Genomic DNA, 27,810 nt, shown 5'->3' on the forward strand with positions numbered 1-27,810 from the left:
TGAGTAGCTGGGAGGCACTAAAATAAAAACACTATATTGGGAGGTTTGTTTTTATTCAAGCACTTGGTGAATGGCTGTCGTATAAATTCGTGGCTATCTATTTTGCCCCAAACATCAACTGTATGACATGCCAGGCACCCAAGCTCTTACCTCGTTCTCATTGATTTTCAACATTCTTAATTGTACAGCTGATGTGGCAAAGTAATAATTGTTCAGGTGTAACATGTTGGAATTAAGCATCTACAGCAATAAAATATTAGTTAAAAAGATTTGTGACATTTACTAATTTCCATTAGTTTAATGGAAGCCTAATCAACCAATATCAAAAGATACCAGCGCAGTAAATGTGGATAGGAGAAATAACAAACATAAAGCAATATCTTAGTTCCTTTCTGCTCACTTGCATTTATATGAGAAAAAGTTCTTAACTACATTAAGAAAAACCTTTCTAAGGTGCTGGTGATACTGGTGGAAAAGGAGACACAAACAGAAAGAATATTTAGTTGCTTGGACTACTTCAGTCTCCAAATGTTGAATGGTTGAAAATTTATTTGGAAAAACATTGATTATTGTTAACAAAATTTGCCTGGATAACAATACCCCAAAATTAGGGTCATTTTGGTTGAGACACCCACTTACTCCATAGCTCAGGTAATAAGACCACAGTCACTCATTTAGTTCACATTTTGTATAACATGTTAGACAAAATGTGGTAACACAAAATGAGTTGTCCGGAAATGCGTGAATTCTGTAAGAAGTACTGAAGAATAAACGATAAGATGGGGACAAAGAAGTCACCAAGCCAGGGATCTAGCAGGAAAAATCAAAGTGTGGTCATTTTACAGAGATCACTGTTTAAATTAATGCTCCCTAAAGTATTGCTAGAGGGTCAAATTCTATGGGATGCTATCATCAGAAATCTCTTGACTAAAAGAAGCAGAAATAAACATTTTATTTATATTTTATATATATTCTATATTTATGTTACAGAATATATATTATTTTTACTTAAATGCATGCTTACATTAGAAGAAATTAGAAGTGTCTTGCTTCTAAGAAGTGTGCTTTGCACTTCCTTTTTCAGTACTGGAGATCAAGCGAGGGACGCTCTACCACTAAGCTACTCTCCCTACCCTTTTTATTTTTCATTTTGAGACAGGGTCTGTCAGTCACTCCAGGCTGGCCTTGAACTTTCTGATCATCTTGCCCCAGCTTCCCAAATAGCAGGAATTATAGGCATGCACCCACTGCACCATTTTATTGACTCCAACTCTTTGACCACCACTGTTTTATCTCTGTTCTTCTAGCTTGTATTAAATTCCTGGGCATTTATATTAGCATGGGGTAATTTTTCATCGCTATGCTTAGCATTTGCAGACTGAGAGCTTTCAGCGCTCTGCTGCAGTGTGATTCCCTTCACTTCTGAATCTCGCCTCTACCACCTTGTCGGTGTGGGTGTGCATGTTCACTCTCGTATTATCCAGAATCCAGCATGGTTTATTATTAACTCATAAGGGCAGCAATTTAAATCAGGAACTTGTGTAAGAAATCCAGAACCCTCCATTTTGACTGTCGGTAGAACAGTGACCAAGGGCATCACTTTCCTTCACTTGCTGGGCTCTCGGAGATTCACTGTTCATCACCTGCTTATGTATTTTCATGTAAAGTTGGAAAATGAAAAGATATGTTAGTCTCACTTACAGACTGGTTAATAAAAGAAATTACCTAAATAGCTAACTGTAAAACCTAGGTGTTTGTAGAAGGCTGGCTGGCTAGGGTATTGAGTTTGAAGGACAGTCACTAGAAACAGTGATTCAGGTGTGACAAATTATTTCTCTTTTCTTATCTAATTCTGAAAGCTTCTCATCGAGAGCATTCAGTAGGTGTGAAGGTGGAATTACACCTTTGTCTGATAGTTCTTAAGCGTGACTGGCTAATTCAATTTTAGTATTCAGGTCCACTCACCTATGAGAGAGAACAGATGGATTCTAATTTTTTTTATTCAACAAATTCTTGGTAACTGAAGCTTTAAAATATTAGAGGGCCTAAATGTGGAACATCTGTTGCTATAAATAACTGTTTCTAGTGAAATATGTTTGATGTTTCCTTGTCAGAGAAATCACTTGTGAAATTGCATACTGTGAACCAGTAATATGCTTAATCTCTGAAAGTCTTTCCAGGAAAAGAAAAAAAAGAAGTAAAACAGGGCAGTTAAAGTAATTTTGCCCCTTCACAATTAATTAACAGATCCAATGACTTTGTTTACATAGCATATTTTCAAGTTAGAATTCTTGAAGTTTTACAGATTAAAAGTCCCAAAGGTTTTTTGACATTATTCTTAATGAATATTGTTTGTATAAATTTTTTTTTTTTTTTTTTGTCTTTTTGAGGCAGGGTCTCTCTATGCAGTTCAGGCTGGCCTGGAGCTCACTTTGTAACCCAGGCTGGTCTCGAACTCACAATGATCCTCCTGCCTCAGCCTCCCAAGTGCTAGGATTACAGGCGTGCGCCACCACGCCCGGCTGTATAAATATTTTTTGCTATTTAATGAAAATGAAAAATGTTTTAAAATGGAAACACCTGACTATTTGACTGTCAGGCATGAAACTGTACAGTTGTAGAAAACTGAAATTTCACTGTAGCAAAATTGAAAATATATTATTTCTGAATGTAATTCCTGCTTATTTAAAACAAAGTTGTCCTTAAAAAGATGGAGCTCTTGAGAAGGGAGGCTTTAGGGGTTTTTATAAATTAACACTGGGCATACATGGTTTTGTCCTTTTTACTATACATGGAAAAGGGCTTCGTGATGAAATCAGATTTCTAAAATTCATGTTATGTTTGAGAGTGAATATAAATAAAACTGGTAATTGTTGCTTAAAATCTGAGCACAAATTTAGTTGAAATTATAAAATAATTAAATTTTGAAGTTGTTTCAGGAGATAGTTCATAAAAGAGAGACACGTTCATTTCTATTGATTTACCTTTCTAATACAATTTTTTTATTCCTTAGATGATGTTGGAGCAATTCCAACAAAGCACTTTACAAAGCATGTTGCAGACTTACATGCAAGTAATGGGTTTACTGAAGAATTTGAGGTATGATCTCAGTGTATCTGTTTCTGATAATATAGAAAGTAATGAGTTCTAAAGATTCAGCAATAGGCTATTTCTTGACTGCAAGCATTGAAAATATTTTATTTCTAGAGGAAATACCAGTTACATAATTACTTATTGGTTCAGGAAATGTGTTGTAGTTGTCATATAATTTAGAAAGTAGGTTTTCCATCGTAAAAGCCAATTTGTACTAGTGAAAGAATCAAAAAATTGTTAGTGCTATCCCATTAAGTACGGATCTCATGTTCTATGTTAAAATCTGAATTTGTAACAGATTCTTTTTAATTTTCTAAATTATATGCATTATACTAAATTACTAAATGTCATGATTTTCAGCTAAATTGCATACAAATCCTTAATTGTAAGTATTATACCAATGTAAAGGGAGAAAAGTATTTAGATAGCTCTTTATCATCCAAAGTAAAATAGTTTGTCTCAAGAAAATAATATGTTTTCTAAAAAGTACTCGCACTTTAAAATCAATGAAAAATTTCCCAGTTGCTAACTGTTATATTCTTAAGAGAGAGGGGTGGAGAAATTTACTGCAAATATGTTTGCCTAGTGAATTATCACATCATTTAGACAGGTTTTTCAAAACAGGGCATCATAAATCCAAGGTAACAACAATAGCCACAGGGAAAAAAGAAAAAGTGATTATTTTTTATTGTGCCAAAGAAGTCATTGACTAGGTACTCCCACAGTCGACCTTCACTCGACCCTGGGAGTTAGCTGTTATTCCTTCTATTTGTGTTGTCCATGAAACCAGACTGCATAGAAGTTCATTAGCAACCTATAAATAGCAAAGCCAGAATTCAAACCTAGGTCTGCAATTTTAAACTCTATGCCTTTTCCATTAACAAGCAATCCCCAACCTGCCCTCTGGCCTCTTCCCTGTAAGAAGCATCTCATCATGCTGCCTTTTCTTCATCTCTCCCTCACCTGCCCACACCCCAAAGACCCATTGATCTTTTTCTTAAAAGGACATGGAGCTCTGATCCTGATCATAGGATCTACTCTCCTGTCAGCTAATACCCTCCTTACACACCTTAACCATTTCACAGGGCTCACATCAGTCAAGACTTAGGAAAGGAAAATGCCATATATGCAAAAGCTTTAAGGAAGCAAGAGAAAAGAAATGCGCTATAATGTGAAGAATTACACATTTAAAGCATCGACTGCATAGGCAAGTGTGGGGGTGCATGCCTGCAGTCCTAGCGATGGAGTGACTAAGGCAAGGTGTTCTCAGTTGGAAGCCAGCTCAGGCAATTTGGGAGACTTTATCTCAAAATAAAATAAAAAGGGTGGGGGATGTAAATCAGCTATAGAGAACTCGTCTAAAATGTGTAAGCCCCTGGTTTCAATCCCTGATGTGGAAAACAAAACATATCAAATGATTTTTTCTTCTGATAAGGTAGTGGTTCCTGGTAGTACTGCAACACTGACTGCTGTGGTAACTTAATATTAACTGTAGTGTTCACTGATAGCAACTATCAGACTAACGTCAAACACAAGTATACCTGCAGTAGAGAAAATATGTCAAAGATCGTTCTCATCCTCCAAATGTTAAAAAATGCTCTAAAAAACAGACTGGTTATAATTGAAGTTGATGATCGCATATGCCCAAAGGCAGATCATTATTTTCACAAGCATAAAGCAATTTTGATTATAAACAGTCCATAATAATTAAGTCAATAAGATAACTTCATATTTTTACTCAAAAATTTTTTCTTAATTCCATTGATTTTAATACATATTCTGATTTTAAGAGCTTTTCAATTACTTAACAATGTTTAATAACTAATAACGCTATCCCTTTTAAGTGACTCATATATGAGATTGTTTTTAATTGTTCAGAATGATTTGCTGCAAAAGAGGCTTTCAAAGCTTATTTGGAGAGATGGTTGCTAAAGAATCAGATTCATATTTGGGTTATGTACTTTCTCATATGTTATAACGCTTTCATTTTATTATCTTAATACTAAATTTTAAGTTCTAAACTAATATAGATAGGAAATGTCTCTGAGTAGCACTTTAATTCATCTTACTAAAAAATGGCAGAAATAATTTTTCCATACCCATTGAAGTTTAAACATTAAAAGGCTTACTAATTAAATATATAGAAAGTAATCCTATCTAAATTTTGCTTCAAGGGGTTGGGGAGATAGCACAGCGGCACAGCACCTGTCCAGCAAGCATAAAGTCCTGAGTTCAATTCCTGGCACCAAAAAATTAATTAAATAAAAATAAATAAATAAATTTTGCTTCAAATGACATGATAGATACGATTAGAATAAAAACTTCGAGAATTTTAATGTCTAACAACCTTAAGTGTGTTGTGAACCACGTAATAAATAGGTAGCTATTTATTCTTTAATATAAATTAAAAGACAAAAACAACAAAGAAACTATATCAGTACTTCAGAGTTTCAAATAGTGCTAATTAAGTAAAATTATAGTTGTACATTCACAAATTCAAAAACTATTACAAAACAGGCCAAGAAATATGTAGTTCTTTTCATCTATGTTTTAAAAAGTCATCATATTACATCAGTGTCCTTTTTAAAAAGTGTTATTTTTTCCTTTTACATAATTTTAAGGTTCCAAATTGTTAGACAATTTGATTTGCATGCAGTTGTTTGAAACATTGTTTTGTTAGTATGTGACAAATGTATTTATTGCATGATCATAGTTTTCCATTGTAAACCTAATATGAACACTTTTTTTTCTCATTTGTCGTGTGCTGTGGAATTTGGTTTCTTTACTTTTTTGGCATTCATTCCCTCATTAGACACTGAAAGAGTTTTACCAGGTAAGGCATTATTTCACTGCATTTTCTTTTAGCCAAGAAGTAGTTGTAACATGTAAAAACAATTTTTTTTGTTTTTTGTTAGACTATTTTGTTTGTTTTGCATATTTTATTTTAAGATGCTTTGTTTGAAGGCTTGTGTATTAAAATGGTGTCCATGCATTTTCTTGCAGGAAGTGCAGAGCTGTACTGTTGACTTAGGCATTACAGCAGACAGCTCTAACCACCCTGACAATAAGCACAAGAACAGATACGTAAACATCGTTGCCTGTGAGTACCTCAACTCCACCGACTTCATCTCCACTGCCCCGTGTCATTAACGAGTGCCCTGAAGACGTCGATAGTCAGCCCTCAGTGTGGCTGTTTCAGGTCCTGGGTTATCAGGAAATAGAACTGAGTTTGAAAATATATAGCATAATATGGCTCCATCTGTTTCTTTTATAACAGAACGAATTTTAATTGGAAAGAACAGTGGGCCCCGTGAAGCTACCAAGTTTCCTCCTAACAACAGTTTCCTTTCTCATTTTGTATCTCCTGCAAGTAAATGTAGTTTCTCTATAGATCTGAAGTAAATCCTCAATTCCTTATTTCAACATGTTTAAATTCTCACAGTTACACTGTGCATACTTACTGTAGTTTTTATCCCCTTTCAACTGGCAGTGACACCTCCTCTGTTCCTGGATAATTGTCTTCCTGTCTCTCTGCTTCTTTTAGTTGCATCTCTTCCCCCATCACCCTCCCGTTTAGAACTTGTCTCTGCATCCTTCCTGAGCTTTCTGGGGTGCTCATCACTCTCCCTTCTCACTGAGTGGCTCTCCACTGTTCACAGCCCCAGAATCATTTCAAACACTCATCCGAGATGCCAACTTCGAGCTTCGCCCGCTATGAAAACATTTATGCCTTCCAAGCCAATATAATGTCTGCCTTCACGGCTCCCTTGCCTCACTCTCAACACCCGTACGTGCCTTTCTGGGCATATGTCCTAGTCTCTCACCTACTGCATTAGAATATTTCTTTAAAGTAGAAATTTTGTTCTTTCCTTTGTTATCTTTATTTCCTCATTTCCCTCTAAAGCCTAGTAAATTATTTTTGTGATTTTAATTTTATGAAATAAATTATGGCACAAATATAAAGGGCCTTTATTCTGGATTAGTTTGCACTTTATTGAAATATATTCTTTTTTCTTCCAGATGATCACAGCAGGGTTAAACTGGCACAGCTTGCTGAAAAAGATGGAAAACTGACTGATTACATCAATGCCAATTATGTTGATGTAAGCATGTTTGATCTGAAAGTTTATGGCAATTGTATCAGACCCCGAATTTATGATAGTGTGCCTACACCTGTGTGTAACACATGTTATTTGATTTAAGAATAAAAAACCAATCAGAGTGAATAATTTTAAGAGCACTTATGACTAAATGATTTCAGGTCGAACAGCAGTTTAATTGGCTTATTTCCTAGGAGAAGGAGGGAACTCAGGCTAGGAATGTAAGTTCAAGGCAAAATATACCAGATAGGTTTACAACTCCTTAAATGAAAGGGTAGGACAAGTGCTTATTTTTAATTTTCTACAGCTCTTGATACAATGTTGTACATATAGGACATGATCAGTGCATCCTAAGGAAAGGTTTTCGTGGTAATACCAATAGACACATGCATGGTTGTTAAACCGCTTATCAGTCTTTATAATTTGTTGTTTTCAACCTGTCCTGAGGGACACTTGAGCTTTTCAACCTTTTTTGAGCTCTCCAGCCATTGTAGATTACTCACCGATTTCTGGCTTTTTCACTATAGTCAGTGGAATGTCAGCACAATTCAGTTATTTCCCACATCCTAATCTCTCGGACTAGTAGTCTTCAGGTTAATGCTATATGCAACACTGAATTCAAAGAAATGAGTACATGAGTATAAAGTGGATTTGTTAGGGACACCACTTCATGCTTCTGAAGGAGGCAATATGTATGTCAGAATGAATGTGAGTTTTGCAGTTTTGACTGCTTTTGAATTCTGGCTGTGCCACTGGCTAGCAGTGGGCCACTGGATAGCCACCTCCTCTGAGCTTCAATTTGCTCCTCTCCAAATCAGGGATGGCATTTCTGTTTTGTGTAGATGATGGATTAGATTGATGTTTGTAAAGCACCTTTTCCAGTAATGCTCAATCAAAGAGAGCTAGTAATAGGTCTGTTCAGTCACACCAAGCAGAAGAAGGAAGTCAGAACCCCAGAGGTTTCTTAACCATTGTAGACACTAAGCCACACTGCCTGACAGGCATTCCGAAACAACACAGTCAAGGAGCAACTCTTAAGCACAGTAAATAAATCGGGCTAGAAGCATTTAGAGTAAAGATGCAGAGAAGTGTAAACATGCCACACTGAAGAGAACTACTTTGTAATAAATATTATAGTTGAGTTATCCTTCTTGTAGATTTCTGTTACAGAAAAATGGTGCTGACCTTAAAGATTTACGTACTGTACGGTTTAAAAGAATATAGCATTCAGTTACTGAGAAATGCTTGTCAATTGTCTCTGCAGGGATACAACAGACCAAAGGCTTACATTGCTGCCCAAGGACCCCTGAAATCTACAGCTGAAGACTTCTGGAGAATGATATGGGAGCATAATGTGGAAGTTATCATCATGATAACAAACCTGGTGGAGAAAGGAAGGGTGTGTGTCTTCCGTATTATCATCCCTAGATAGTAATGACAGGAGCTTTCAATCTGCTTTAAGAGTCGGCACTAGAAGGCAGTAAAAATTAATAAAACTAACAAGCGTTTCTTTTCATAAGTGTGACAGCCAAAGGGACTTCGTGAGCATTATAGTTAAAAATTTTTTATCATGAATCAAGCTATCTCCTTCCTTAAACACCTTCTTCATGCTGTGAGAAAAACATAAAATGAGACTTACTGAAAAGCAGTGAAGGGTGGAACCGATTTTAATTTGGAGGGACTGGATTTGAGTGCAGGACCTCGATATATCTAGTGTCACTTTCCTTGTATGAAAGGGAGAAGGTGAACCTAGGTCATCTCAAGTCTCAGTTCTGTGATTCTGCCACTGGTCTCCTCTGCCTCTAACTTGCAGTCATTGAGAAAAAAAAGGCATTTAGATGAGTCAGAGTCTTCCTATCACTGTCTGCGTTCTTCACTTGTTTCAGGAATGACCTTGACATTAAATGTTTGAAATATGCAAATAGAATCTTTACTGTCCCTTTTGCAGCGGAAATGTGACCAGTACTGGCCTACAGATGGTAGTGAAGAATATGGGAACTTTCTGGTCAATCAGAAAGATGTTCAAGTGCTTGCCTATTACACTGTGAGGAACTTTACTCTAAGAAACACAAAGATTAAAAAGGTGAGTCAGCAAATAATGGAAACACTCCATCAACAGACTAAGAGATAAAGAAAAGCATAGATAGATGGACATACATAGATATAGATACAGATACAGATAGACAGAGATGCAGATGCATGCCTTGGCTCACAGATTTAATTTATTCAACAATTTTGGAAAAGATGCCCACATTTGTGTTTGTATGGAAAAGATGGATACAGTCATGTCTGTCACTGGATGCAGAGTTTGCAAACAAAAACAAAATTTTGCTACTTTTGTTTGCAAGCCACATTGTTTGCAAACAAAAGTGTTTGTGAACACAGGTACCACTCTGTGTGTATACACAGTACCTGTGTGCATGTGTGTGTGTGTATATATATATATACATATATATAGAGAGAGAGAGAGCAATACTATTCACCTTTAAAAAAAAATCAAATCTTTCATTTGCAATAACTTGAATGAACCTAGGGGACATTACGTTAATCAATATAAGCTGGCACAAAAAGACAGACAGCACATTATCACATTGTGTGTGGGAACCAGGAAAGCCAAACTCGGAAGCAGAGTGGAGTGGTGGTCACAAGAACCTGGAAGTGAAGAAAGCCGGGCGATGTTGGTCAAAGGACACAGGACACAAAATTCCACTTAGCTAGAAAAAGTCAGTCCAAGAGATCCATTGTGTAGTACGGTGACAGCCAGGTACCGTATGCTTAACAGCTGCCACGGTAAAGTGTTCTCACAAAGATGCATGAGATGATGCACATGGTAATTACTGTGATTCCCACAGTGTATTTATGGTTCAAAACACGGCTGTGCTATATACAATATATGTAATTACAAAATATATGTAATTTTATCAATTAAAAAATTTCTTTTTAAAAAAGTAAAACCAGTGATGTTAATATTGTCAGTTCTTTAATGAATTCAGTCCCTTTATAAATGAATAGGTGACCTAGTCAAGACAGGGTACTTGAGTGCCTTCCAAGTGTCTGTGAGCTGTGGCTTTGGAGCCAGGCTGCTCATGGTGCAAGTGGTTGCAAGGGATGTGGTGAGTGAACAAAAATTCCTGCTCTGTGTGGCCACTTCCGAGGGGAGCCCTCAGGCGATGCTAGACGCCAGCCAAGAAGCATGAATATCGAAATAAGTGAAGTAAGAAATACACAGAAAATAGTGTATTAGCTCAGATTCTCAAGAAAAACAGAAACAGAGGAAGAACCGGAACAATAAGATGGATAGATATGGATAGACATGGATGGTTGGATGGATAGATAGATAGATAGATAGATGATAGATGATAGATAGAACGATGACAGATCGATGATAGATACATGATAGATGGATAGATAAGATGGACAGACCGGACAGACAGACTGTTTTCTAAAGATTGACTAATACAGTTCCAGGGATTTGCAAGTCTGAAATCTGAAACGCAGGTTGGCAGCCTGGAAATTCAGTTAAGAGCTGATATTTCAGTGTAGAGTTCAAATTCATCAAGGCAATAGGCTGAAAATTTAAGACGGTTTCTGCATTACAATCTTAATGAGAATTCCTTCTTTTTCAGCAAACATGTCTTTGCTCTTAGGCCTCAGCTAATTGGATTGGTCTCACCTACAAATATGGGGAGTAATCTGTTTTATGCAAAGTCTCATTTAAATGTTAATGACGTCTAAGAAAATATCTTCATAGCAACACCTGTTGTAACTAATGTTCCAACAGCAGGAAACCGTGGCCTAGCCAAGTGGGCACATAAAACTGACCATCACAAATGACAGTGTACTTTTTTTTGATTCATTACATACTTTGAATATCAAACTGTGAATCTTGAATTTATGTTTAAGAACCATGTGTGTATGTGCGTGTTTGTATGTGTGCATGTGTGTGTGTGTGTGTGTGTGTGTGTGTGTGTTAATATCTCTCTGAACTTTTCCAGGGCTCCCAGAAAGGAAGGCCAAGTGGGCGAGTGGTGACACAGTACCATTACACACAGTGGCCAGACATGGGAGTCCCTGAGTATTCCCTGCCAGTGCTGACCTTCGTGCGAAAGGCAGCCCACGCCAAGCGCCATGCAGTGGGGCCTGTTGTCGTCCACTGCAGGTAAGTCTCAGAGATGCTCTTTTAAGCTCATAGAACGGCTTGTGAAAGGAAATCAATAGGACAAAGTTTGGCCAAAATGGGAATGATTTCATGAAATAAGGGAGATGAAATTATATGACCATTCTGATAAGTATTAATCACTAGGACATGAGCATGCTAGACTCAGAACCTGATCGCTGAATATTTCAGAGCAGCAGGTATTTTTATATTTACTATTCCATTTGACTATTAGAATGGTCTTCAAATTTTTAACAGTGTAAATCAGGTAGAACAATATCTTTGTGGTTAAAACATTTATCACAGCATATAACGCTGTGGGATAGAAATGCTTGAGCTGGCGCGCCTGACTCTCGAGTGTGAATCTGCTGTGCAGTTGTTGCGGGTGCCTGCATCAGAGAACCCGGAGCGCACTGTGAGGAGCTTGGCAGCATGACTGGATTTGTTTCCAACGTTTTAAGACCAAAATCTTTTTCTCGTTTTTCTCAGTCTTTTCTAATATGTCACATTGAATATATTATCAACTCATTGTTTCCCAGGAATGTTAATTTTCAAGATTGTGTTGATACATATCACTAATAATATTACTGAGAGGAAAATGTGTGGTAAATGTTTTAGTCTAATATTTTTTCAGCTAATACATTTACTATTAATGGAGTGACAGCCAAGCTTTATGACCACAGAAATCAAATTTATTTCTGTATACAGTATTGTCAAAGCAATGTCTGTGTTTTTCCAGAAACAAGTGTTTTCTTTTGATATATGGCTTATCTGACAGATTCTAATTATCTATCTTGGAGTTATTCTCAGACAAAATTTGAGAGGCTCATCTTGAGTTTCTAATATGTTAGCCTGATGATAAATTGAGGAAAACCAGAAGACAGAAGAAAATAGCTCTGAAGGTCAGGGATTGTTTCTTAGCAAATGGAGCACGACCAGGCTATTGTGCAGAGCAGGTGCTAATTTTCCACTCGCGCACTTCCTACTTCTCAGAACATTTGAAAAGAATCTCTGTCTATGAATTCTGTCCCTCTGACAGAGGCTTTGAAGAAGTTGATAGATAATGGCCCTTTAGAAATCACTGAAGTTATGCTTTATTCCTCACGATGTCGCTGAAATGATATTTTCAGTTGAAAGCTCTAACAAAGTCTTTGTCCTATTAAATGTGGAAACCTTTACAAACGCGTCTACCTGGCAGTACAGACCCAGGGACCTTTCCTTTTCAGAATTTGCTGAAGCTAATGCTTCTGAGATTAAACGTCTATTTGCTATCTTTTAATACATAATATTTTCACTCCACAATATGAAATGAATGATAAATGTAGCTGTTGAAAAAAAGTTTAAAACCTCCCTCCCAAGAAGAGATTGTTTAGCAGTTGGAGCCCTGGCCAAAAAAAAAAAAAAAATTCATATGGAAAATTTTAATGCTATTTATTTATTTATTTTTATTTGGTACCAGAAAAAAAAAAAAAAAAAAATTCATATGGAAAATTTTAATGCTATTTATTTATTTATTTTTATTTGGTACCAGGAATTGAACTCAGGACCTTGTGTTTGTTAGGCAGGCGCTTGTGCCACTGAGCTATATCCCTGGCTTTCATGATATTTCAAACATACTTAACTACTGCACTCTTTATAAATCTAGGTTGTTAAATTTATTGTGTGCTTCATTTGTTTGGGGAAGGAAATTATTTTAATCAGCTTGATAGCCCATATTAGCCTATTTTTAAAGTTGTCTTATGCTTAACATTGAAATGTTTCTTTCTCTGCTCAGCGCTGGTGTTGGAAGAACAGGAACATACATCGTGCTGGATAGTATGCTGCAACAAATTCAACACGAAGGAACTGTCAATGTGTTTGGCTTCTTAAAACACATTCGCTCACAAAGAAATTATTTAGTGCAAACCGAGGTATGGTTTTAAAAAGAAATCTTTACTCATCAGTGGAACTGTCACTGAAATTAGGTACCTTAGCCTCGTTAGCCATAGCAAAGTACTGTGCAGCAGAACTTGAGTGTATCACTGTGCTGGATTCCAGAAGTCGGAACCAGGTGTTGGTGAGGCTCTGCTCCTTCAGAAGCTTGTGAGGAAGGTTCATTTCTTGCTTCTTCCAGCTGCTGATGACCCAGACATTCCTTAGCATGTGGCGACATCGCCTCTGTCCCTGTCTGTCTTCACATGCTATCTCCCTTCGTGTCCAAATTTCCTTCTTCCTACAGGATATTAGTCATCACCCTACATCGGGTGACCTCATCTTAACTAGTTCCATCTGTAACAGTCCTGTTTGCAACCCACACCACATTCTGAGGTACTGGAGTTAGAGCTTCACCTGAACTTTTTGAGGGACACAGCTCAACCCATAACACAAGATACTTGCAGATATGTCATGGATAGTCCAGCTAAATTTCGTCTGTTTTGTGATCAGTCAGGGGATACCTTTAAAATGACAGTAGTAATGGAGAAGATCCAGAAAAAGAGTCAATGGAACAGTCAACATCCATTCCTGATAGCAAAAACTTTATTGCCTAAAACACATAGCAAACAAATGGACTCATTTTTCTGTTTAAAAAGCATGAATGGTGCTCATATTATGCCCTTTATGGCCTACATAATTGGATCATATATAACACAGAATAGAGTCTGCACATCTATTTTAGTTTTACTATTTCTAAACAAAAATGAATTAAAATTGAAAACTATGGATGCCAGGTAAAAAACAAGCAGAAACATATATTTGAGTGTGCTTCAAGAACGAAACCAAATACCCATAAAGAAAATGACTTTATGTTCAGATGCGACCAGATTCTCCACACATGAAATGCAAGAGGACCATTAAAAACTGTTGGGAAAACTGCTATAAGTATATATGATAGCTACAAAGAGAGTTAGAGTTGCAAGACAGGAGGTCTACCTGAAGTAGGCCAGTCAGGTGAGTACTCATGGGAAACAAAAAAGTGCCAGATTCTGAGGAGAGGCAGAAGAGACATCGCTTCGCCTCCTTCTGTCTTTTTGAGTCCTACTCACAAATGTGAATATACAGTCAATTAAGAAGTGTGATGTGAAAGAGATTGTTTTTCCCTCAACCACCTCCTGACTCTGACTTCTGACCCAGCCTGGTCAGTAATCTGGCTTGAGTTCTCTGTTCATCATTTTGTTAAACTCTTTATGTCTCTCGTGGGAGGCAATACCCTTCTTTGTGTCTGTATAAGCACATTTGAAGTTCACTGTCATTGTTTTTCCAGGAGCAGTATGTCTTTATCCATGATACCTTGGTTGAGGCCATACTCAGTAAGGAAACTGAGGTGTCAGACAGTCATATCCATGCCTACGTTAATGCGCTCCTCATTCCAGGACCAACAGGCAAAACAAAACTAGAGAAACAATTCCAGGTGAGTTCTCTTGAATGTCTCTTGAATGTAACCACAGACTTTAATGTCACTGCATCTTCTCATTTGACTTGACAAGGCCATGCAGATAGTCTGAGAACATTTCTGGTACAATGGCTTTGTATTTGAACCATCCTTTACAGTAGGTTACAATGCCCGGCAGTAAGTTTCAAGGAGAAACTTAATTCTGAGTAGCAAGAGGAAAAGTTCTCAGAAACCCTAGAGTAACTTTTATAAATGCAGACTTGGGCCAGGAAAGGAGGGCACAGAGGATAACAGAATGAACAGACAGAACTCATAATACAAACCGTGTAAGTGCTCTTTTTGCTTTGAAAAAGAACAGACTACTTAAGCAGGAGTGCTATGGCTCAGGCTGTTCCCACTACTCTTTGGAAAAGTCTGTCTCACTTGAAATCCTTGGACTAGAGTTGGCCACCCCAGAACAATAGCTTCTTCCACCCCAGTTTCTCCCACTCACCTCTTGAGGCAGCAAACCCTAGAAGGGAATATATTTTGCTTGGTACCATGCCTCCCACAACACTAGCTCTCAGGCTTTCAGAAATCAGTAAGCAAAGAATTCAGACAGCAAGTGTTAGAAGACCCTGACTAGAGTCAGAGGATTTACAGAATCATAGCCTTGCATAGGAGTGGAGGCTATTATTTTACTCCATATAGTTCCTGTGCTATTCTCTGATTTCTCAGGATTACAAGAAAAATAGGGCCAATTATTAAAAGAAAAGAAGATGTAGGAAGAAATTTGAAGACCCTGAAAAAGCCCAGGAGAGTTAACAAACATTGAGATTCCATTTTTTTTTCCTCAGTTTTCCCCCAGCCTATTACAGAGAAGTTGTTAGCCACCATGAATTCTCTGCGATGTTCTGCCCTCTCTCGCATCCCTTCTTTTTCTGCTCTGGCAAGTGTAAAAAATAGACAGGGTGAATGCTGAACTTAGAACTTGTCAGGAATACAGATGTTTTCCTCCGTCAGACCCATCTTAGTCATGAAGAAGTGCTTTGGGAAAAGGAAAACATGTATTGACAGTTCCACAAATAGATAATAAAGAAATGTAAAACCTTAAAATTAAGTCATTAGGGTGAGTTTTCATCTATGCAAAAGCCATTCTAATGACACAATTTTAATATTTTATCACTCATTTTCAACATGATTCTCATTTTTATATGATCTGCCTCCTACATAATTGCATGAGTTGATGTGGATTAAACTGAATAACCTAGGACTGCAATGGAAACACAGGTCAGAATCCAACTTAAAAGACAAATATGTGATTTTCCTGTTTACTACATAAATAGGGAAACATAGATGTGTATGTGTACTGGCTTATAAACAGTAAGCACTCAAGTTTATACATGGGACAGTTTTCTTGAATCAAACTACGTGTCTATTTAACAAATATTTGTCAGGAAACTATAAGATGCTGGGTTTCTGTGGTTGGTTCCCTCCCACCTTTTTTTTTTTTTTTTTTTGGTACCAGAAATTGAACTTGGGACCTTGCACTTGCCAGGCAGGCACTGTGCCACTGAACTATATCCCCGGCCCCTGGGTTTCTGTGGTTGGTACTGAATATAAATATGAATTTAAAAAAAGAACACACCCAGCTCCTACTCTCATGGTACTTGCAATCTATTGAGAAATAGAGGTAAGAAAAAAACCACAAAGTGTGAAAGACAGCATTATAGAAGTCAAGTAGGCTTCTGTAGGAGTTCAGAGAGGAGTCACCTTAAGGCAGAGCTGTGTGTGATGTATTTAAGAGGTTAGTGAGAAAGTGGTAGTTGATTTGATGTGCTGCTTTGGGGAGGGCAAAGGAAAAGCAAGCCTACTCAGACTGGCATGGACAACTGGGAGATGCTGACATTATTCACAGTGATCCGGCATTAGGAAGAGGGTTGTGGGGGAAGAGAAAATAACAAGACGATTCCTAAACCTACTTAATTTGGATGTACTTGTTGTGCAGGTATATTTAGTGAGCTTTTTGTAACTATCATGAAATATCTGGGGCAGACTCCTTAATAAAGAAAACAGGTTTATTTTTTATATTTCTAGAGGTATAAGGTGTACGGGGCCATGAGAGGTAAGATATTGGGAGATGGAAATGTCACTAAGGCACTGATTTTCCTTATATTGAGCATAAAGGTCAGTGTTGTATCTATCAAGTTTCTAGCAGGATTTACCATGGAAAATTAAGAACAGTTTCTAACTTAACATGAAAGCAAAAACTTTCCACCTGTATTGGAAATAGAGGGCTGGGGATTTAGCGCAGCAGCACAGCACCTGCCTGGCAAGCATGAGGTCATGAGTTCAATTCCTGGTACCAGGAAAAAAAAAAAGGAAAGTATAAAGAGAATAGGAAAAGGAGAATATACAGTTGTCCCTCACTATATTGTGGTTCATTTATTGTGGCTTCACTATATCATGTGTTTTTTAAAAAAATATATCTAATTCTGTATTGTGGGGTTTTCTACTGTATCACAGGATTTTGTGGTATATAGGTATTTATATAATATTTATGATTTTAATTATTTTTGCCTAAAAAAATTAAAACAATATAAAAAATATAAAAATGTCAATTCAAACATATTAAAAGAATATTAAATTGAAATAAAATATAGTATGTATTTCATCAGTGGATGAATACCATACTGTCCACAATGGAAACTCAGTATGCCACTACCACTTGCACGAGTTTGCCAACATGAGATTGTACATAGCACACTATTGGCTGATGGAATGGAAGGTGGCCAACCACAGCACTTTGTTCTGTATCCTGGGCATTGATTCGCTCAGTGATGGTAGCCTCGGTCTGTTTGCTCTCCTGCACTGTGTCCATACATTCAGCATCTCTCCTTGTCCATTTCACATCGAGTACCCATATAGAATTTTACATGTTGCTAAAATTATGTAGATTTAAGACTGAAGAAAGTGTTTAAGAGCATATGAAATGTTTATAAGGGTGTGGGAAAGGTTAATATGAGAGGGGAAAGGCATAGAGGAGTGTGGGATGGGTTTATAAAGCCTGAAAATACATATAAATGATAAAATAAATATAGTGCTGCTACTTCACAGATTTTCACCTTTCATGGATTTTCTCTGGAACATAACTACTGCAGTAGGTGAGGGATCACTGTATATGGAAAATTGTTCTGTGATGTAATACTGAAAAACTGACAAATCAAGGAAATTGTATGTGAGAAAAATCTGTCCTGTGATAGAGATAACATTACAAATCCATGAAGGAAGGTCAGGTTACTCAGCTAATGACACCAGTAAAATGGGGTAAAAAGATAAATTAGAACCTACAACATTTCAAGCACTGAAATATATTCTAGATGGACTAAATACACAAAGATGAAAGGAATATACCTAATTATTATTAGAAAATACTGGAAAGTATCTTTTAATGACTTCAGGGTAGAGAATGACTCCTTCAATAAAAACATAGTGTGTGGAACTTTTCAAGAAAAATAACAATTTGAATATAAATTTCTGATGAAAAAGAACAAAGATATTTACAATTTTTAATATACTGTGAATTTACATCAAAACATAAAGCTCCTACAAATTAAAGAAAAATATTGAAAATATTTTATTGAAAAATAATGAAGTCAAAATATAGGTGGTCATCAAAGAAGAAATAAATATAAATACTAATATAAATAATAAATATAAATTATAATTATTATAAATAAATATAAATTACTAATGAGCACAAAAAATTCACAATCTCAAAGTAAGAAAGGGACTACAAATCATATAATATAAATTATAATTATTATAAATAAATATAAATTACTAATGAGCACAAAAAATTCACAACCTCAAAGTAAGAAAGGGACTACAAATCAAAATCATTGTGTGCCACTTTTCACTTATCCAACTGTCAAAAATAAAATATTGTTGACTTTTAACGTGGTATAGAAATCCTCACATGAACATTAAGAAGCAGGAAGAGGTATTCAGTACTGCAGATCTGGAAATAGGAGGACATGAAAATAATCCATACATTCACTAGATATGGAACATGTAAGGAGAGCGCATGTTATTCATGTGATGAATATGAAGTAACAGTGAATGAATGGGATTCTAACTCCACACATATATATTCAGGCACACATCCACATACAATGTCATTCACATCCTAGCTGCCCTGTGAGGTATCAGTAGAGGAAAAGGAGGGCGCAGTCTAAGGAAGGGAACAAGCAAGGTCTTCTCAGGGCTGAAAGTCAAACTGGTGAAAATTCTCTCCGTATTCCAGCTCCCACGGTAATGAGCACAGGTGTCCCAAGGAGTTCATTAAAACAAAGTTAGTTTACGGAATCCTTGAAAAACAAGTGAGCTATATTTGTGCTTATTATTTTATCTTAGGTATGGATGTGCCTGTGTGTTTGAGTATTTGAAGGACTTAAGTTAAATAAATGCATTTTTCCTTGTCGCCCTTGCTCAGCTTCTGAGTCAATCTAATATACAGCAGAGTGACTATTCTACAGCCTTAAAACAGTGCAACAGGGAGAAGAACAGAACTTCTTCCATCATTCCTGGTAAGTGATACTGAACCTTGAAGAATCAACTTTTATGATAAAGCCTTGTATGTAATTTGTTATTATTTGTATAGCTTGGGACAGATGGGATATATTCTAATTATTATATTTGATGTCTATTGTTCTAATTAGGCCTAATTTGTAACTGTTAAAAAACTTGTAATTGCTTAAAATCTTGTCTAAAATACACAGCACCTGCCTAGCAAGCACAAAGTTGTGAGTTCGATTCCTGGTACCAGAAAAAAAAACAAAAAACAAAACAAAAAAAAAAAAAACAAAAAAATCTTATCTAAAACACAAAATTATTTTAACAATTAGCTTAAAAATCAAAGACACTCAATTTGGGAAATGCAACTATATTCTGTATTTGGGTGTTAAAGAAAGATGGTCCAGAGCATAGCTGTTTAAGATGAATGTTCTGTGTTCTAGTGGAAAGATCAAGGGTTGGTATTTCATCCCTGAGTGGAGAAAGCACCGACTACATCAATGCCTCCTATATCATGGTAAGTGAGAGCCCGCAGCAGCAAGCAGGGGGCCAGCATTCCTCAGTGTTTCTATGTGCTGAGACTGAAGAAACTTCAAACAAGGAATTGCAGGAGCCAATCCATACACGCCATTAAGTCTGTTTAGTAGGGCTGAAACTTGCCCATCTAAGAGGCTCCATTTCATTCACCAAGGCAGCGATCTAGCAGACCCATGACCAGCCAGCCTCAGCAAATCCCAGCCGCACTGACATTACCACTCGAGACTTGCAGCAGAATACACACCTTGCAGGGTAGGCTCACTTGGGAACCTGGGTCTCTAAAGATTACAGTGCTTTTTTCTGCATTTTGGTTCTCTGTCAGGGCATGAGTACTTCGGTGGCTGTTGTGTGACCTTACCATTTCAGGACAGTCAGTCACAGAGGTTGGCATTAGATGAAAGGGTCCTCTTCCCATTCCACAGCCTCTCTTCTCTTTATCAGCAAGTAAATCACTGAGGGATAGCCACGCACAAAAAGGGAGCCATGCTGTAGTGGCAAACACGTGCCTCATTTGAAATGAGCCCATCGCGGACAGGCATGGGATCTAAAAGACCCCAGAGCAGGAGCTTAATGATTTCAGTGAGTAGCATCATAGAAATCATGATTAAGCTCATGGTATCAGAGTCCAGGTTTCTGCAACAAAATCTGTGAGAAACTTTTTTGATTCTTGTCTTGAATAGGCAGCCAGGCTGTCCAGACATCAAGGCATCTTGTTGGGAATAGGTGTACAGCTTAGCGTTCTGACACTGGGACTTGTGGAAAGTGAGAATTATAAATGGCTGTATATTTGCACTCTGTCTAGTATAGGAAACACTTTCCACGAGCCATTTTGGAAAATCTACTCCTAAAGAGGATAGATAAACTTGAACACAACATTTCTTAAGAGAAACTTGATCACAGCCTTTACCTTGTTATGCCTCAGTTTAATCACTCCTAACATGGAGATTACAGTTCCTATCCCATGGTTCTACTGTAAGAAACAAATTCCTTAAAAAGAAGAAATCCTCTGTCCTTAGCATATGAGAAGTGCCCAGCAAACATTGGTTCTAATCATCACATTATTATTCATACAAACAGACTACATTAGAGACAGTACTTTGGATTAAGGAAGTCACATTCAAGGGCTTTTTAAAAATGTTCTATTTGGTTTCCTAGGGTTATTACCAGAGCAATGAGTTTATCATCACCCAGCACCCGCTGCTCCACACCATCAAGGACTTCTGGAGAATGATATGGGATCATAATGCCCAACTGGTGGTTATGATTCCTGATGGTCAAAACATGGTAGGTTCCTTAGATCACTTTTATTTCTAACTGCATAGGAAAATATCAGGGCACAATAGCCAGATGTTCAGCATACAAGTAAGCAAAGACACTTTGTTTATAACCAAAAGACAGAAGTCACTGGAGTCAGATCTTGGTTTTGTTGTATAATCTCTTTGGTCTAAAAATGATGAATCAAAGGTTTAAATGGCATTGCTTAATGAAATTAAGCAATTATAAATGATATCAGTCTATATGATTCTGTTTACACTTTTAAAATAAAATGAGTTAAGATATTTGAATATTCTCTTAGTATACTGATGCCCTAGAAATTTTTAAAAAATGATTGAGTTGGGTAAAATAAACTAGTATACGACAGGTTTTTTTGGGTAGCCAAAAATCAAGGACACACTCATTCTTATCTTTATATGTTTTTGAAACCCGCCCCAAAAGTTAATATTTTATTTGGGCTTTACTTGTATATTAAACTCTGATAATCAGTTCTTTTCTGTAACATTATATTGGCCATTCCAAATGTGGCTAGAAACTGCTAGCTCTCAGATTTACTCGACTCTTTCTTAACCACCTGTTAGTTATAGAAGCATTGCTTAATGTAAGTTATAGAAGTACAGCTTATCAATACCATTGCTGCTAATAAGGTAACGGCATAAAATAACAAAGTGATTACTTGGATTCTTACATGTAATATTTTATTTTGCATATCAATCTGGTTTAAGATATCAGGAAGATTTCAATAGTAAATTTTGATATTGAAAGAAAAATTTGAGTTGGAAATTTTGTCCCCAACCAATTAACCTCATTTCAAATCTGATTTATGAAATATTTTATTAAAATCTACATTCTTTTATGGTTTTTAATTCTCAGGCAGAAGATGAATTTGTTTACTGGCCAAATAAAGATGAGCCTATAAATTGTGAGAGCTTTAAGGTCACTCTGATGGCTGAAGAACAAAAGTGTCTATCTAGTGAGGAAAAACTTATAATTCAAGACTTTATCTTAGAAGCTACACAGGTATGGACATAAGTAAAGGACAAGCTTTTATCTTAACAACACATTAAACACATGCTGATTTAAGAATCCTTCTTAGAAGTTTTATGATTTAAAAATGATTTGAATTGAGAGTCACCCACATAATAGTCCTTTATCAGTTTCATTCTCAAAGTCTTACAGAGTCATGAAACAATCAGTCATCACTAAACTAAACAATTCTTAACTTCTACCCACATACAAAATGAAATTTCTCCTCATTCACTTTGATATATATTTTTATGCTTTGTTAGCATTCAAATGACACACCAACAGAAAAAGTTTATTTTTAGAAATATAAAGAAACTACATCTTGTCCTGCTGAGTAGATTTGCACATGGGAAATGTCCCTTTGCTGTTATTTCTTCCATCTGTAATGAAGGGTGGACTGTCACTTGCTCATGAAGGAGTGCAGCTCACTCATGCATACCACTGGCTTTTATTACCTATCATCAATGATGCAATTCTTTTAAAATCCTTAATTTGTTCCTTCTCCTCATAGGATGATTATGTACTTGAAGTGAGGCATTTCCAGTGTCCCAAATGGCCGAATCCAGACAGTCCCATCAGTAAAACATTTGAACTTATAAGTATTATAAAAGAAGAAGCTGCCAACAGGGATGGGCCTATGATTGTTCATGATGAGTAAGTTTCAGACTTTACATTATTTGTATACCTAAGAATCCTCTGGGTGTCTGTATATTTCTGTTGTTTTCAGACCACCAAGTGCTTTGGGCCAACTGTGATGACTTAGGGTGGATTATCAAAATGGGTAACATCAGATATTTTTTTACGTTACTTGAAGCTCCTGTTGCAGACAGAAGACAGGTGCATAGTCCCAAGAATTTACCCTGGCATTTAATGCTGAGAAAACTTTGTGCAAGGAGACAGTGATTCACCACCAGGATTTTTATAGGAACTAACTGGAGATATAGGTCTCGGTTATTGACTTTTTGAGAAAGGAGTAAAATTGATATATATTTTATTTCCTGTTTGTTTGTTTGTTTTTTGTTTTCCTTCCGGTACCAGGAATTGAACTTACGACCTTTCACTTGCCAAACAGGCCCTGTGCCGCTGAGCTAAATCCCCAGCCCCTGTTTTATTTCGTGAAAGAAGTCTTTTACTCATTAGATTTTTTGTTTCTGTTATGCATAAAAATGCTAGAATTATATAGTATGTACATTATACTTCATTAGCAATAGCATGAACACTTAGCAATGTTTCCAGTTAACCCAAACTTCTATGCACAGAAACAGTAAAGAAAGAGAAGTCATTAAAATTTTCAGTGTTTCTCCTGAAAAAATTTCAAGGATGTATGCTGTGTAAATTTCAAGTGTGAGTGTTTGACACATATGAATGGAGTCTTTGTCCCTTCCCTTGGTTACAAGGCACGGAGGAGTGACGGCAGGAACATTCTGTGCTCTGACAACTCTTATGCACCAACTAGAAAAAGAAAATTCTGTGGATGTTTACCAGGTGGCCAAGATGATCAATCTGATGAGGCCAGGAGTCTTTGCTGACATTGTAAGTAATGAATCAATGAGCCGAGCTTTCTTACTGTTACACTACTCAGTTAGTTTTCAAGTTGAGTTACAAGCCCACATCTTCTGGAAAGTTGATAGATAAAAAATGTTAGGTCTGTGCATGTCTTTTATGATTTATTATAATTTTTCAAAATATCCTCAGTAAAAGTACCAACAAACTGACTTACCTGGCAGAATAAATGTTTATTCTCCTCAGATTCAGATTCTTCCTAGCCTCAGAGAACAGTCAGAAGACAGACCTCAAAGACTTAAATGTTGGAACTGTTCACTTTTTTTTCAAGCCAAATTCTGTTTTTGAAGTTCACAAATGGCCAGTTCCTGAGCTCTTCAGAAGAGACAGAGGTGTGTGCAGTCAAGGGAAAGATGCAGCACATTTGGCAACCAGTCTCAACTTTGAAAATAATTGGGGAGATTTTTATTATTGTAGAAACAGGAACTGGAGGGCCAGGGATATAGCTCAGTGGCACAAGGGCCTGCCTGGCAAGTGCAAGGTCCTGAATTTGATTCCTGGTACCAGAAAAAAAAAAAAAAAAAAAAAAAAACCACAGGAACTGGAAAGATAGTGAGGAACTTGTGAAAACATCACAATAAGAGAAACTTGGATGTAGAAATTATTGGTTTGCCTTCAGCTTCTTGTCTGTCTATAATTAAAGGCCTTATAAAGTGAACATAGCAGTACACACAACTTTTCTCAAAGCAAAGCATAAGACCGGGCAGACTGATTAGAGTGTGAATATCTTTGGAAACCTGTGGATCTTTGTGAGAACTGTACTCTGCATGAGTCTTTGGGGCAACAGCGCAGTGATTGTTATGGAGCTTTGTCCATAAACAGAACCAGTGGACTTCATAGCAACTACAGAAAGAAGAATAAGAAATTTATTGTTGAGCAGGTAACAGATACTTAGTGTCAAAGTGGACAGAACTCTACCACATCACCTTTGGATTCTAGGAAAGAAATAAGTAAGAGCAGAGCACTTACAGCTGGCATATGTATGTGGGCAAATTTTAAACGTCAATGAACATGTGTCAACTTAAAAGCTAATTTAATCAGGAGACATTAATACAGATCATATACCTCTGGTGAGTCTAACAAAGCCCTTAGCACAAAACCTTCTATGAACAGTGCTAAAGTGTTTATAAAAATACTCCTTCATGTCTCAAGTCTGTGTCTCCCCTGAGCTCCCTGCTTATAACCTCTTTCTCTGTTCTCTAGGAGCAGTATCAGTTTCTCTACAAAGTGGTCCTCAGCCTCGTCAGTACGAGGCAGGAAGAGAATCCGTCCACCTCCCTGGACAGTAATGGTGCAGCTTTGCCTGATGGAAATAGAGCTGAGAGCTTAGAATCCTTAGTTTAACACAGGCAAGGGTGGGGTCCACACATCTGTGCATTGTTTTCCGCCTTCTAAAATTAGGAAAATCAGTCCAGTTCTTTCTGTCTACTTTCCATCATGTGACAGTAACTTTCATAATATAGGAATTTGCTGCCAAATTTACGTCATTAACAATGTGTGCCTTTTTGAAAGATTCCTGTAATTCACTTATTATGTTTAAACTAAAATGACTGAATTTTACAGTATTTCTAAAAATGGAATTATGGTATTTTTTTCATACTGATTTTAACAGAAGTTTCCAATTTATAGTTATTAGGAATTCCCAACTAAAGAAAATGTTGTTTTGCGTGTCAGATTTTTAGCTGTACTTGTAGCAATCATCGGGTTTGCTAGAAATATAACTTTTAAGATAGTAGGTTGTAAATAAACCATTTTGTCTGCTATGATATTCAACATTTTACAACTGTGATATTCACCTAAAGTAGGAATAATCTGATACTTACTGTAAATACTGCTGTAGTGTCTCCATGGACCAAATTTATATTTATAATTGTAGATTTTTTATATTTTACTACTGAGTCAGTTTTCTAGTTCTGTGTAATTGTTTAGTTTAATGATATAGTACATTACCTGATCTCACTCTACAAGTCTTCTGATATAGTATTGTGTTATCTAAGGGATTAACTCTGTTCAAGCATGTAATTTTAACTTTTGTGGAAAATAGAAATACATTCATTTCGCAAGATGTTTTTATGAAAATAACACCTTACCAAACATTGTTTAAATTGTTTTTATCGAAGGAATTGCAAACATAAATATAAATATTGCCATCAAATTTGTGTTTACTTGTGGAATGTTATGCTGAGGTATGCGTGACAGAAAAACTACAGACATTGTCCCACAGGGATGATGGACCTGTAAGAAGGCCAGAGCAGAATGGAGTACAGAGCTGTGGTTCACATATTGTTCCCAGTGGTGCAAAATATTACATTTTTGAGAACACAGTAATAAGTGCTGATATGGTAAAAGTCTCCTGCTATTAAATTATTTACACCTGACTACATAATAAATAGAATCATTATGTATTTCTTTTAGCTTGTAGGAGTGCTATGGTAAAAATATTCATGTTTCCCCCTAATTTATATATTAAAATCTCACCCCTCATGTGGCAGTATTAGGAGATGGGACCTTAGGAGCATATTAGGTGTCAGAAGCAAAGCTTGTATGAATGAGATTAACCTGCATGGAAAGGAGGCCTGAGAGATCCCTCCCTCAAGAGTACAATAAGAAGACAGCCATCTAGAGGAAAGCAAGCCCTTACCTGTCATCAAATCTGCTGGCAAATCGCTCTCGGACTTCCCAGCTTCTAGGACTGTGACAAACACACATCTGTTGCTACGCACCACTCTGAATGTGATATTTTGTTGCAGCAGCTTCAACAGACTAAAACAGAGAATTAGGCAAACGTGATGGAGGAACTGAAGGTACCCTGTACCAAGAAATGGTGGGGGTCTTTGGTTTAAAACCAAGATGAGAGTCAGAAGAAGGCAGATTTATCAGAGATTCCATTATAAGCAAAAGTCAGTTGAGGCAGGGGTTGGAAACCAGGTAGATAGACAAGGGCCAAGAGGTTGTAAATCATAAAGTGGAAAAGGCACCAGGTTAAGGCAAATCGTTGGATCCAAGAACTATGGGGAACTGAAGTGGTGTAGCCCAGGATCACTAGCAACAAGCAGATTTTAGTACCAGAAGGCATCTCTTGCCTCAGCCAGGGATGTTTTACAGTACTACTGTCTAATAAAGAAAGCACTGACCCCACCATCACCACCCTGGCTCAGGACTCAGAGCAGAAAGCCAGAGAAGTGTCACTTAAACAGTACTCCGAAAATGTGGTTCCAAGACAATCAGCAAAACCTGAGTTCTAATCTGTTTTCTTTTCCTGTAACGAATGCCTGAATCTGAAAACTTTATGAAGAGGGTTGTTTAGCTTATAGTGTATAGAGGCTAAAAGTCCAAGATCAGATGGCTCCATATTAGTTCAGCCTCTGGTGAGAGCCACACATCCCATGGTAGGTGATGTGGAGAGGATTTATGTTAAGAGGCTAGAAGTACATGGTCAGACAAGAAGTAAAAAAGCAGGGAACGCCCATTCTTACAGCAACTCTCAAGAACAAACATGGGGGAGGGGGGGGCGCTGGGGATATAGCTCAGTGGCATAAGCACTTGCCTGGCAAGCCTGAGGTCATGAGTTCAATTCCTGGTACCAATAAAAAAGAACAAACATGGGGCCCATGAGAACTACATGGATCCCTTATAACAGCCTCTGTGAGCCAGTTACCTTGCACCAAACCCCACCTGTAGAAAGTTCCACAACCTTCTCACATTGCTATGCTGGGGACCAAGCTTCCAGCTTTAGGGGATACACTCAAACCCACCCAAAGCACCTGAGAACTTGTTAGAAACACAAACCCAGGATTACCACTCAAGAACCTACAGTCCCAGAAACTTTAGGGATGGGGCCCAACAATCTCCATCAACTGTAAAGTCTATGCATGGTAACAAAACTTCAGAGACCCTCTACTTTCTTCAAGCAATATCAGGAAATTTTCCTCTAAACTTTAAAATACAGCTAAAATAATTAGCCTCCCTGTCTTTGTAGAGCTTTGCTTTAAAGCAGTTATTATGAAAAGATATGGAAAAAAAAAAAAAAACCTCCAACAGTCGCATGCCAGAAATCCCAAAATGTTCGTAAGTACTTCTCTACAGGGGAATAAAATGTAAGGTACTTCTTTCTCACTCTCTCGGGGAGGAAGGAC

At 37.0% G+C, this 27,810-nt stretch overlaps 1 protein-coding gene across 1 annotated transcript in view; it reads left to right on the top strand.

Moving 5' to 3' along the window:
• Nucleotides 1-26,060, top strand: part of Ptprz1 (protein tyrosine phosphatase, receptor-type, Z polypeptide 1) — a 122,568-nt gene extending 96,508 nt beyond the window's left edge. Inside the window, exons 15-30 of the mRNA XM_013503257.1 lie at nt 3,014-3,099; nt 5,906-5,926; nt 6,097-6,193; nt 7,114-7,196; nt 8,458-8,592; nt 9,142-9,276; nt 11,189-11,352; nt 13,124-13,259; nt 14,591-14,737; nt 19,194-19,287; nt 19,717-19,790; nt 20,966-21,094; nt 21,959-22,105; nt 22,623-22,765; nt 23,509-23,644; nt 24,878-26,060. Of these exons, the coding sequence (XP_013358711.1) occupies nt 3,014-3,099; nt 5,906-5,926; nt 6,097-6,193; nt 7,114-7,196; nt 8,458-8,592; nt 9,142-9,276; nt 11,189-11,352; nt 13,124-13,259; nt 14,591-14,737; nt 19,194-19,287; nt 19,717-19,790; nt 20,966-21,094; nt 21,959-22,105; nt 22,623-22,765; nt 23,509-23,644; nt 24,878-25,018 (1,868 nt within the window). The 3' untranslated portion in view covers nt 25,019-26,060. The remainder of the gene's footprint in view (nt 1-3,013; nt 3,100-5,905; nt 5,927-6,096; nt 6,194-7,113; nt 7,197-8,457; nt 8,593-9,141; nt 9,277-11,188; nt 11,353-13,123; nt 13,260-14,590; nt 14,738-19,193; nt 19,288-19,716; nt 19,791-20,965; nt 21,095-21,958; nt 22,106-22,622; nt 22,766-23,508; nt 23,645-24,877) is intronic.
• The last annotated feature ends 1,750 nt before the right edge of the window (nt 26,061-27,810 follow it).

Source organism: Chinchilla lanigera, unplaced genomic scaffold, assembly GCF_000276665.1.
Source record: "Chinchilla lanigera isolate Chin_1 unplaced genomic scaffold, ChiLan1.0 scaffold00078, whole genome shotgun sequence".
In the NCBI taxonomy this organism is placed as follows: domain Eukaryota; kingdom Metazoa; phylum Chordata; class Mammalia; order Rodentia; family Chinchillidae; genus Chinchilla; species Chinchilla lanigera.